At 37.2% G+C, this 13,597-nt stretch overlaps 1 protein-coding gene across 4 annotated transcripts in view; it reads right to left on the bottom strand.

The window, feature by feature from the left end:
- The window catches only part of HERC4 (HECT and RLD domain containing E3 ubiquitin protein ligase 4), a 127,922-nt gene that overhangs the window by 49,856 nt on the left and 64,469 nt on the right, over positions 1-13,597 (bottom strand). For all 4 annotated transcript variants that reach the window (XM_090278095.1, XM_090278097.1, XM_090278093.1 and 1 more), the window contains 3 exons: positions 9,419-9,579; positions 1,093-1,169; positions 694-818 (listed from right to left, as the gene is read on the bottom strand). In XM_090278095.1, the coding sequence (XP_090134221.1) occupies positions 694-818; positions 1,093-1,169; positions 9,419-9,579 (363 nt within the window). The remainder of the gene's footprint in view (positions 1-693; positions 819-1,092; positions 1,170-9,418; positions 9,580-13,597) is intronic.

Consider the following 13,597-nt stretch of genomic DNA (forward strand, 5'->3'; position numbering starts at 1 on the left):
ACCAACACTCAATTAGAATAATCAAGATTTTAAAATTATTAAAGACTGATTAAATAATTCTTGATATAGGTATTACTGTATACCCTTTTCTCAAATATTACTTTCATTCTGGTTCATTGAACAAATTTGATGTTCCTTTAAAAAACATGCACTGTTTTTAAATTGAAGTGTGGTAAATCTAATCTTGGAAATTATTTTTTTGAAGCCTGGCTTATTTTAAGAAGAATTTTAGTTTAGAAAAACAATATAGAGTAAGTAAACTACTTATCATTTATAGCCCCTTATCCCAAACAGCAACACAACATATAATTAGAAAAATGTTAAGTATTAAACAAGTTCATCTACAGGCAAAATACTCAACAAATACTCAAATCTTCCAGAGAGTATAAAAGTTAAGACAGTGACCACTATGAAGATAGAAGAAACATATTTCAGACCTAATCCTAAAGTGGTTATATTTAATATTTTGTCACTTCATATATCATTATGTGTATAAAAGAACTATAAATCTAGATGAAAGTTCTCTTAAAATATTCATCATTACAGAAACCCTAGACATTTTCACTTTTGTACATAAACTTTTCAGTGAGTGATATTTAATAAAATATTTATTGAAATAAAAACTCCTAAGTATAGGTTGCTCTATCAGTGAGTTGAGAGGTTGTGCTTGTGCAGGTAAAATGTTTTTCTTACTTAGCTATCTCCACAGGAACCCTTCCACTGGGGTAGTTCAACCATTTTTGAATCAGAGCTTCATTCACAGTCCAGATCTGCTTTGAAGGATCAGGACATCTAAAGTCATCTGGTGGCCCACAGTTCTAAATTTTAAAACAAGCAGATTAGTCAGGAGGAGGATATGTATATAATTTAGATGTAGACATAGAATCAAATACATTATGTATTTAATTTTTTAAAAACAGAAGTAAATATCTAATGAACACCTCAAAATTTTAAATGAATTAGAAAAACTTTGTAGGCTTAAGAAAAAAGTTTACAACAATTACTTTATAACATATAAAGAACATTAATATGGGTTTAAAAATTTCATCAAAATTATTTGAGCTTAGTAATTACTTATATGATCAATATTACCTGGGGATTAGAGTAATGTGAAAAGCTTTGATCTCCACCGGAGAAAATTCTTTTTACACAGAAATATTCTACAGAATCTGTGATAAAAATAAAATGTAAAAAATAAATCAAGTTTGTATCACATTATTCAAAGCATCAAATATGCTACTGAATTTTCTCTTAATCATTTAACTTAGACTCCCCATTCATGTACTCAATGGTATAAAATGCATTGATATATTCTAATTGTTATGGAAATTAAGACTGACCATGTGACAAATATTAAATGATCCCACAAGCATAAGAAGCATTTGGTAAGTTTACAAGTTATTTTTCTGGCCTGCACACAAAAAAATGGTGTTTTCTAGTCTGTATCTTTATTATCTCAACAATTTTAAACTGAAGATGAAATAAAAATTGAATGAAAGGTATAGACAGTTCAGGAGAAAATAAAAATTAAGAATATTCATTTTTAAAAAGAATGACAACAAGTAAATTTTAAAACTTGAATAAATACTTCACAATACAAAATTATTTTCTCTTTGACTATAGCTGTACAAAAGTAAGGTCGTTCGTGGCAACTATTTAACAATAAAACCTAAATCAGGTCCAAAAATATAAAAATTATACACACACTTAGTAGAAGTAAAGAAAGGACAATGAAGTTCCTTTACAAAAAGATATTCAAAGACTTTTCTCCTCAAAATGGAGAGAGGATCATCAAAAATACTGGGGGGCGGGGGGGCTAGTATTTAAGAGTACCACATAGCAACATACCAAAGCTCTATATTATAACTTAAGGCTAGTTATTTCCAAATATAGTCCATTTCTGTCATCCTATACCCTTTAGTTGACTAATTCTTCACCATATATTATTTGCAACCATGGTTGCTACAGAATTATAAATTTTTAAGGAAGGGACCACATCTTAATTTTCTTGATTAATTTCTCCTACCAAACACACATTTTACTTATAAAAATCAGTAAATATTTGTTAATATAAATTCATAATATAAAATATTATTTACCTAGCTTAGAACATAATAACAGCTTCAAAGTTCAGAAGATTAATATGACCAAACTATCCATAAGTAACAAGAATGTTCTGAGGCCAAAATTAAAGAACAGATCAAAACTCCAGAAAAAGAACTAAGCGAAACGAAGAGAACCAGACTATCAGATGCAGAGTTCAAAACACTGGTGATCAGGATGCTCAGAGAATTCACTGAGTATAGCAAATGCACAAGGGAAGAAATAAAGGCTACATTAAGTGAAATAAAGAAAAACCCACAGGGAACCAACAGTGGAAGGAAGCCAGGGTTCAAATCAATAAATTGGAACATAAGGAAGAAATAAAGTCAACCAGTACAAAATGAAGAAACAAGAATTCAAAAAAACGAGGAAAGAGTAAGACAACTCTGGGACATCTCCAAAAGTGCTAACGTCCGAATCATAGGGATGACAGAAGGTGAAGAGAAGAGCAAGAAACTGAAAACTTAGTTGAAAAAATAATTAAGGAAAACTCCCCAAATTTGGCGAAGGAAACAGACACAGAAGTCCAGGAAGCAGAGAGAGTCCCAAACAAGCTAGACCAAAGGAGGACCACACCAAGAAACATCATAATTAAAATGCCAAAGTTTCAAGATAAAGAAAGAATCTTAAAAGCAGCAAGAGAAAAGCAGAGAGTTACCTACGAAGGGGTGTCTATAAGACTATCAGCTGATTCCTCAAAAGAAACTTTGCAGGCAAGAAGTATTCAAGGTTATGAAAAGCAAGGACCTACAACCAAGATTATTCTATCCAGCAGAGCTATCATTTAGAATGTAAGAGCAGATACAAAGTACTTCCCAGACAAGGTAAAGCTAAAGGTGTTCATTATCACCAAGCCATCGTTACATGTAATGTTAAAGGGACTTACTTAAGAAAAAAAAAGTTCAAAACTATGAACAGTAAAATGACAACAAACAACTATCAACAACTGAATCTAAAAATCAAAAACCAACTAAGCAAACAGTTAGAACAGGATCAGAACCAGAGATATGGACATCATATATAGGGATATAGTGGGGAGGGGAAGGGAGAAAACAGGGAAAAAGATGCAGGGATCAAGAAGCGTAACTAATAGGTAAAAAATAGACAGGGGGACATTGAGAATAGCGAAGTAAATGAAGAAGCCAAAGAACCTATATGCATGACCCATGGATGTGGACTAAGGGGCGTGGGATTGCTGGAGGGAAGGGAGGTACCAGGCAGAGGGGGGCAAAGAGGAAAAAAATTAGGACAACTGAAATAGCATAATCAATAAAATATACTTTAAAAAAAGATTTCTCTTTTTTAAAAAGATAAGCAATTTCATGAAACTGCTAATCCAATATCCAGCAGAATAAGAACTCATTTGACAAGAATGAACGAACTTAAAAGAAAATTTTATTGTACTTATCTGTTTGCAATAATGTTTGCTTTTTAATTTTTTTAAATTTCTCCTTCTAAAGTTACCTAATTCACAATTGTGTAAATTTTGCTTTGGTAAGCTGAAATGAAATGGTATTTCCTCCTACCCGTCTTCAGCTTGCCAGTATCTCCTGGAAAGGATCTTATATCCTCATTTGGTACCCCAACTTTTAAGGCTGCTACCCGGGAAACACTTCTAGGTCACTTGGCTCTGAAACCCAATGTGCACAGATCCCACAGAACTCTAACTAAGGGAGAAAAGTGTTAATTGGCCGCCATCCTCAGGACACAGCAAGAGGCAACAGACTGAAGCACCCAAACTTTCTGTAAAAGAGGCCTATTACCTTATTTTCATAGCTGTCGCCTGAGAGGTAGGCTTCAGATTAAATGTGCATTAAACAGTCTACTGTAATCCTCTCCAGAAACCTCAGAGGGCGGGCCCTATCTTCATGTTTTCTCTCTGCTGCTCTCCAGGGCCCCAGTATCTTTCAGACGGGAGCTTTTATACACATCTAGTACCCTGATTTTTATGTCTGGTGTCCTGGTTTCAGTGGCTGCTGCACAGGGACACCCCTTGCAAGATTGCCTGGCTCTGGTGGACAGTGGGGCATGCATTCCTGGGTCCCATGGAACTATAAAAATCAGATATAGTTCTTGGCTGGCTACCACCCCCAGTGCACAGTGCAAACAGCAGACTGACACATAACCCCAGACTTTCTGTGAAAAAGGCCTACCTGCTTGTCCTGGAGCTTCAGCCTGAGGGACAGGCTTCTGGTTTAGAACATAGCTAGAGACCTACTAAGTGATCTCTGGGGATACACACTGGTGGATATCAACCTTGTGCTCTCCCCTGCCTTGCTTCCAAGTCTACTGGATCTCCTGGAAAGGACCCAGTATCACTGTCCAGTGTCCCTGATTTTAATGGCTGATGCCCAGGGGATACCTCTAGACTGCCTGCCTCTGGAGGCCAGTGGGACTTAGTCCGACAGGACTGTACTATTTGCATACTTTACAGCTGGTGCCTGAAAATCTGGCTTCCAGTTGGTCTCAATATAGGTGCGGACTGGGACCCTCCACTTTGAAATACTGACAGGCCTTAGCACACCCTCAACTACTGGGGGCCACTAAAAATAAAATAGATTGCTTGGACAATCACAAAGGTTTGAGAGACAACCAAGAGCTAAGGCAGGATTGAACTATAATACAACACTATAGTAGTCAAAACAGTATGATATTAACATAACAATGGACTCATAGGATCAGTGGAACAAAACAGCCCAGAAATAAAGCCACGCACATATGGTCAATTACTTCACAACAGAGGAGCTAAGAATAATAAGAAAGAACTGTCTCTTCAATAAATGGTGTTGGGAAAACTAGAGAGCCACATGAGAATGAATGAAGCTAGATCATTATCTTACACTCTACACAAAAACTAACTCAAAATGGATTAAAGACATGTCCTAGAAGAAAACATAAGTGGCTTGACTCTGGCCTTGCTGATTATTTTTTTGGATTTGAGAGCAAAAGCAAAAATAAACTAGTAGGACTACATTAAACTAAAAAGCTTCTGCACACCAAAGAAAACAATCAACAAAATGAAAAGGCAACCTATGGAATAGGAGAAAATATTTGCAAATCAAGTATGTGATAAGGGGTTAATATCCAAAACATATAAAAAACTCACAACTCAACAGCAAAAATACAAATAATCTGATTTTTAAATCAGCAGAGGATCTGAATAGACATTGAAAGACATATAGATGGCCAACAGGTCCATGAACAGGTGTCATCGGCAGCCGTCCGTCTCGAGAGACAATGGTGTAGCTTATTAAGAGTCTATCTACACCGCCGAGAATGGCTGTGCAGTCCGACTCGGGAGTGACACGGTATCTGTCTCCTCCCGTGTTGAATCGACATCTTGCGATGATGCTGGAGTGTCCTCTCCAGTGAAGCTGAAGCTACAGAGCCTGGGCAGGGTGATATGGAGGGTCTGCCATATAATGAAATCACACAGAGAAAAACACATACCGTATAATTTCACTTATATGTGGAATCTTAAAAAAACACACATACAAAAACAAAACTCATAGATACAAAGAATAGACTGGTAGATTAGTGGCTACCAGAGGCAGGGGGTGGGCAAAATGGGTAAAAGGGGTCAAAAGGTAAAAATTTCCAGTTATAAAATAAATAAATCACGGGGAAATAATGTACATAATAGTGACTGTAGTTAATAATACTGTTTTGCATATTTGAAAGTTGCAAAGAGAGTAAATCAAAAGTTCTCATCACAAGAAAAAAATTGTAATGAAGGTGATGGATGTTAACTAGATTACTGTGGTTATCATTTTGCAATACGTAGAAAACTGAGTCACTACGTTATAATTTAGAATATAAGTAATGTTATAATTTTTTAATTGACATATATCTGGTCCTTAAATTGAGTTATATCTGAATCTTGCTGATCTCCAGATCTCAGTAAGAACTCAAACTCTTACTAGCTCTCCAACGGTTATTTGCATGTATTCATTAAGAATTTGTTTCCCTTCTTACTAGTTTGTACTTCTTTCATAATTGATTTAATGATGGCTGCTGAATTTGATATGACAAGTCATTTTAAGGAATAATGCCTATGAGGCCTTCAGTGCAGTAAAGGATTAACTCATCATCAGATCTGGACACTGTCATGGGTTAAATTTATCTCCCCCAAATTCATATGTTGAACTTATTTTTTTTTAATTTGTCTGTTTGCTTATTTATTTTATTTTTAGAGAGAGGGGAAAGGAGAAAAAGAGGAAGAGAAACATCGTTGTGTGGTTGCCTCTCACTCACGCCCCCAACTGGGGACCTGATGTGCAACCTAGTAATGTGCCCTGACTGGGAATCAAACCAGCGACACTTGGCTTGCAAGGCAGACGCTCAATCCACTGAGCCACAGCAGCCAGGGCCTTATGTTGAACTCTTAATTCCAAGTACCTCAGGACATAACCTTATTCAGAAATAGGGTTATTGGAGATGTATTAGTTGGGGTGAGGTCATACTGGAGTAGGGTGGGCCACAAATACAAGATGACTGGTGCCCTTATAAAAGTGGGAAACTGAGACAGATATGCACATAGAAAGAAAGCCACATGAAGATGAAGGCAGAGATCTACTAGCCAAGTAATGCCAAATATTGCTAAGTAAACCACCAGAAGCTAGAATACACACATGGAACAGATCCTCCATTATAGCCCTCAGAAGAAAGCAACCTTGCTAATACCTAATCTTGGACTTCTAGCCTCCAGAATTGTGAGTCAATAAATTTGTGTTGTTCAAAACACCTAGTTTAGTTACAGTAGCGCTAGCACACTAATGCAGCTGCCCAAACTATACACCTTCTAAAAAAAGGTTTGCCCTTTGCCCAGCTCCAAGGAAATAATCTCTAAGTCTTTGGAATGTCCTGTTAAAAGTGTTGTTTACAGGTGGCCTTGAGGCCACACCAGATAAGTTTATGCTAGCAATGTGATTTATGGTGGGGGCCATAGGGTTTTCACCTCTAGATAGGCTGGGTAAATTAAATTCATATTTAACTAGTGTTTATGCTACACAGCTTTAGTATATTGCAAAATAATGATCAACCCTTATATAAGGTGGGGCACAAGTAGGTTTACAGTTGTTTGTATGGAAAAAATACAATAATTAATAATAATATAAGAATAAGCTGTGTTTTGCATACTCACAACTATAAACCTACTTTTGTCCTATCCTGTATATACGCTCTCTATAAATATATATTTTGGAAAAGATATATAACAAAATTTATCAATTTAACCATTTTAAAGTATATAATTCAGCAGCATTAAGTACATTCACAATGCTGTGCAGCTATCATCACAATTCATCTCCAAAACGTTTTCACCATCCCAAATACACATTCTGTACCCATTAAACCACAACCCCTCATTCTCCCTCTTCTCCCCTGGTAACCTCTATTCTACTTTCTGTTTCTATAAATTTGTCTAGGAGTCATATGATATTTGTCCTTTTGCATCTCACTTAGCATGTTTTCAAGTCTCATCCATGTTGTAGCATGAATCAAAATTTCATTCCTTTTTATGGCTGACTACTATTTGATTACATGTATGTACCACAATTTTTCATCATTCATCTGTAGATAGACACTTGAGTTGTTTGCACGTTTTGCCTACTGTGAATCAATGATTTTTTTTGTGAAACTAAATTATAGCAATATAACTGATTTTAAAACTTCATCTCCTTTCCCATTTTAATGCAAATGACTTCAAGGTATACAGTTTCAAAAGTGACAACATGCATTCCTAAGTTACAAAATTACGGTATGTAAACAAAATACATGATTCCTTACACTATCCATGTGGCTTTAAAATATAAAATCTCTTTTGTTAGGTTATTAGTGCCTTTTATGGAAGAAACTGGTATGATGAAACACCAACATCCTGCTGAGGACATAAGAACACTACTACTAAAACAGATACATGTTCCAAACCTAAGAGTAGCAGGAAGAAAATGAAGCCATGGCCTAAATACAAAAATCAAACAAAAAACAAGAAAGACTATCACATCTTGATCCTGTGAAATAGAAGCATAACTGAGATAATCATTTAGTTACCAAAAATAAATAAGAATCTTCAAGATTATTCATAAAAAGTTATGAACCTTTTCAAATGTCAATCTTCATAGCATGCTCATCACTGAATAAAGTCTCAAAAGACTCAAGTCCTACAACTGAGAAAAATTCCAAAGAAAACCAGACATAGATAAAATAAGAAAACAATTTTGAAGAACAGTTTAGGACGGTAAAGGAAACATAGCATATATATGCAAGCACATTTTGGCTGTAGCATGTCAAAAAAGGTGAATGAGAAAACAGCCTTTTAATATTTCAAATTCTTTAAGGAATAAATTAATAACAATGAAAAATAACCAACTCTATTAAAAGAATAGAAAAGAAAAATAAATTACATATTTGGCTAAAGCAGTAGGGATATACAAAGCAAATTTTAAAATTTTAGTATTTTAAATAGGCAATATATTCATATTAAAAAAAAAAAAAGAAAACGTTATCAATTCTAAAGTCCCAAATATATCCAAAAGAATTGAAAGCAGGGTCTCAAAGTGGTATCTGTATATCCATGTTTATGGCAGCATTATTCACAGTAGTCAAAAGGAGAAAAGAATCCTATTGCCCATCAAAAATAAACAGATAAACAAAAGGTGGTATTAACATATTAGTCAGCCTTAAAAAGGAAAATCTGACATAATGCTATAACACAGATGAACCTCCAGGAGATTATGCCTAACTTTATAAAATAAACCAGTCATAAAAAGACAAATACTACGGTATATGATTCCACTTCTCTGAGGTACCTAGTTCAAGTCAAATTTGTAGAGACAGAATGTAGAATATAGTGGTTGCCAGCCAGTGGGAGGAGTAAAAATGGAGAGTTGTTGTTTAATGAATTTTAGTTTTCAAAGAAGAAAAGTTCTGGAGATTGGTTGCATAACAATGCAAATGTGCTTAACAGTACTGAACTGCACACTTATAAAAATGGTTTTGTTTACAAATTTTGTTATGTCTATTTTACCACAATTAAAAATAAAAAACAAATTACTCCTTTCCCCTGTATCTAGCCACTACCCAGCTCCCACATGTCCAAGTCTCTGAAACCACTTTTTATTACTTTATTTATTCAAAGTTCCCTTACACATATAAGCAAATAAACTAAGCAACCATATACACTGTTGTTTCTTATTTTCACTAAACACTATATCTTGAATTCTTTCATTTCAAACAGAAAACTTCATGATTTAAGAGCAATATTTTAACAATAACTTTAATGTGCATAGCAAAGTTTTAATATAACAGAACTTACCAACATCTGGTGGACACTGCCCATTATAAGGGAACCAATTTCCTTTCACAGTGAAAGGACTTTTCCTATTGCTTGTTGAACCAGTCCCCAGCTGCCCATTACCACCAAGTCCAAAGGAATAAATTCGTCCTGATGAAGGAACAAAAGCAGAAGTGTGCTGCCTAGAGTAAAATGACAGAAAACCTCAGACTTAATGTTACCTTCTAAATAATTTAATTTAGAAAAGCAAAGCAAGTATTAACGAATAACATTCCTCTTCAAACATAATAAAACCATTACAGTTCTAAAATATTCTGTACAAAATATTTATTAGTAGCTTTACCCTAATGAATTTTGTACCATATAAGGCAGGATACATAAGCATGGTCCAGGAAATTTCTACAAATGTCCAAATTTTAAAGGCCCATGTCTATATTGAAATCCCTTATAACAGACAACTTAGCACTGGAGATAGCATCTAACTATGTTGTCTGAGGAGGTTCCCCCTTTCCCCAGCCTCCTTTCCCTAACCATCAGGTTCTAATATAGAGCAATGGTCCATGAGGGTCCACCACTTAGGCACCACTCATAAGTTTTAGGATAAGAATTGGGCAAGTAGTCCATTATTGACCACAGATTTGCATATACTGTGTGTGTGCATGTGTGTGATTTACTTCTGAGCGAGACAGAGAGAAATGCATGATAAAACAATGTTTCCTTTCTTCTAGAGCAGCAATTTTCAATTGGTGTGCAGGCAAGAGGCACACTGATATCTTTAAAACATGTAATACCTGACTATTTAGTCAGGGGCACTGACCTCTTTTCCTTTAAGACTGTCAAATAAAAAAATGACAACAGCAGCCCTCTGGTACTATTCTTTTGTCAGATTGGCAAAAAACATATTTTTGCTGTCCCACAGAATTTTAATAATTAAGTTTATGTGTTCCATGAGATGAAAAAGGTTGAAAATCACTGTTCTAAAGAAACTGATCCTTTTATATATGCACCCAAACTCCTCTGTAGGTACCAGAGTGCAAGCAACTGAAGCTAAAGAAATCTCATTAATCAGGGAGTCTATCCAACTCCCTCTGTTATTTCACTACTGTATGTTTAGGAATGAGTTAAATAAGATTATCCAGTTCAGGTCTTGTGTTCCTCAATCTCCTGTTTTGTAGCTTCAATCAAGTCTAGAAAATTTTTAAGTAGTATTTCTATACTCTCTCATTTATTCAATTCTCTTCATGATAGTATTAGACAAATACTGTACCTTCCCAATATATCCTATCAGTCTCTTATCCTTTCTTTTCTACCCATATTCATCTGTGAGTAATTTCCCTGAATCTATTTTTCAAATCACTACTTTTCTCTTTAACAATGTGTCTAACCTACTGTTTTAACTATCAATTGAATTTTAAATTTTAATGACTGTTTTATCCCATTTCTAGAAGTTTCTTTTTTCCCAAAACTGCTAACCTATTATTTCATTTAAAAGCCCTTTATATACTGTGAAATATCATATATATACACCAACTCAGGACTACTGCAAAAAGCCCCAAACCTACCTTAGGGCAGTTGTCCTGTAACTACAAATTCTGAGAGGAGATTCAAAACAGAAACTGGGCTAAGGACAGAAAAGTCTCCTTATGCTAGCAAGTGCGAGGGACAGATAAAAGTGACACTCAAACCAGTAAGAAATGATTAGCAGCAAGAGAACTGTGATAAGCAGGTTAAGAAAACTTTCAAGAGGGGCTAGAGACACAGATAGTAAGAGTTAAGGAATATTTATCACCTCAGAAACAGTCAGAGTTAACCCAGAGTGTAAAGGGCATATTTATAACCTGGGAAAATGTGGTAAGCAAGTTAAGAAAACTTTCAAGAGGGGCTAGAGACATAGATCGTCAAGAGTTAAGGAATATTTATCACCTGAGAAACAGAGTTAACAGAGTGTGAGGGGCACCCATCAAGGAATATTTATCACTTGTGAACTATGCATGGTCAGCGAAATAAGGAACCTTATTCATGAGTTAATTACTACCCTTAGTTGATGTAGTCAATTGTGTTAGATTGTAACTCTGGAGTATCCAGTAGGGAAAAACAGAGGGAGAGGAGAGGGAGGAAAGGCGGGGGTGTGTGTGTGTGTGTGTGTGGGGGGGGGGGTGTGTGTGTGGGGGGGGGGGTGGTGTGTGTGTGTGTGTGTGTGTGTGTGTGTGTGTGTGTGTGTGTGTGTGTGTGTGTGTGTGTGTGTGTGTGTGTGTGTGTGTGTGTTACTTGCATTACAATAAAAGCAGCCTGCTCTGAGCCTCAGCGCTCGCCCTTTGTTAGGCTGTGCCCGGACTTGCAGATCTGTGAATAAACAAATGCCTTGTTTACTGCTTAAGCCCCGTGACCCAGTGTTTTATTTTGTCACAATTTGGGGGCTTGTCCAGGATTCTACCTGTGTGCGGGAAGGGGCTCTGAGCTGAGGTGGGGAGATGAGTCCTACCCGCTTTTGGGTGGCTCACTTGACACAGAGCACACCCGCCTCACAGTGTCCATAAACAACCCAAGACTTCTTGTTGGGACAGCAGTGGACTGACACAGGGGGAAAACAAAGGCAAGCACCATGGCAACCAGGAAACCTCATGCACAGACCAAGGTAAGAATATTGGACTTAAGTATTAAGTACTACCTTGGTGGTTGGGCATCCTCAGAAGGTCGAGTAACTGTGTGTGGCTGAGACATATCTCAAGATACAAAAGGAGTGTGGAGTGCCCCTCTGCGGTTCCGTTCTCCCGCAAGGGAAATGGCCAGAGATGGACAAAGTGTCTTGGCCTGTGTGCAATGTCTCTGGTAAGAGGGTTGAGCACACAGGACTATATACAATAAACTTCCAGTAAGGAGGGCTGAGTATACAGGGTGTGGGCAGGAATTCTCCAGTATAGGGGAATTGAGCTCACGGGGACTGTGTTCAATAAGTCTCTGGTAAAGGAGGTTGAGAACACAACCGGGTTCAGCCACAGGAGTAGACTGAGGATGGGAAATAAAAATTCTAGGCCTAGGGAAATGAAGTGGAGCCAAGGAAGGCCCCAAGGACATTGTGCCCAATACACAGTCTATTAGAGAGAATGTACAGGGCGTGGACAAGAAACTTCTGGTGGGGGGGGGGGTGTTTGAGTTCACGGGCCGTGGGCGACAAATTTCCAGTATGGGAGGTTGAGCTCATGGCGGGGTTAGCAAGGAAAAGATCTCCAGACCCAGAATAACAAGAAACAGAAAATGGTAAAATATTGTTGTTTCCTTTGGCCAAAAGAATCCGTTAAGAGACAATCTGTTCTGGTCTTATATGTGAGTAATCAGGCATCAGCCTTTTTAAGGAAGAGGGGGAATATGCTCTCTGCAGATCACCACCTACCAGCAGACCCACAGGTCTCTTCCCTGTAAGAGAAAAAGAAGATAAACCCTGGACCCTCTGTCCAGTCTCCCACCACCTAATAGTCCTGGCCAGCCGACAGCCAACCAGGCAGAGGCACTGCAGACAGACAGTACAGACGGATCAGGCCGGGAACACCTAACAGGTGCCCAACCATCAGGGCACTGACAAAAATTTACTCTAAATTAAGAAAGAAATCAGAGCAATACAAACAGGACCTTGAAAATTTCCCCAAAGAAATTGCTTGCAGCATTTCTTTCCACCCCAGGTAACTTCCAGCAATTCAATTTGCATCTGAATACTCCCAGCTAGAGCTGCAAGGAGGGGCAATATTAAGTTTGCTAGCCAAGTGGTCATCTAATCCCCTAAAAAGCTACTACTAGGTCCTGAGAACAATAGGATAATTAACTTGTTACAGGTTACAGAAAGAGCAGGATGTCTGCCTCTCCAAACACAGAGGGAAAAAAAAAGACATTTCTAAAACTCAGGCCACTTTTCTTCAAACTGTGGTACAAGTGGCAGTGGTAGCAGCTTGGCTGCCAATCAACACCACCTCTAGGGCTGTAACGGGAGGGCCCTCAGCCTCCTCACTGCCTCAGCAGGAGGGACATGCCTATATCTTAAGAAAAAGTGTTGTTAAACATGGACAGAACTAATGTCCTGTCTAGACAGCCTCTTCAGTGGGGAAGAAAGAGTAATAATCAGATGGACTGCTATAAGAATATGGAAAAGCAAGCATTCTCCTGGTCAGGGAATTGTCCTGGCCAAACAAAAGTTTCCCAATATAGATC

The sequence above is a fragment of the Furipterus horrens genome, unplaced genomic scaffold (genome assembly GCF_987537825.1).
Source record: "Furipterus horrens unplaced genomic scaffold, mFurHor1.1.pri manual_scaffold_5, whole genome shotgun sequence".
In the NCBI taxonomy this organism is placed as follows: domain Eukaryota; kingdom Metazoa; phylum Chordata; class Mammalia; order Chiroptera; family Furipteridae; genus Furipterus; species Furipterus horrens.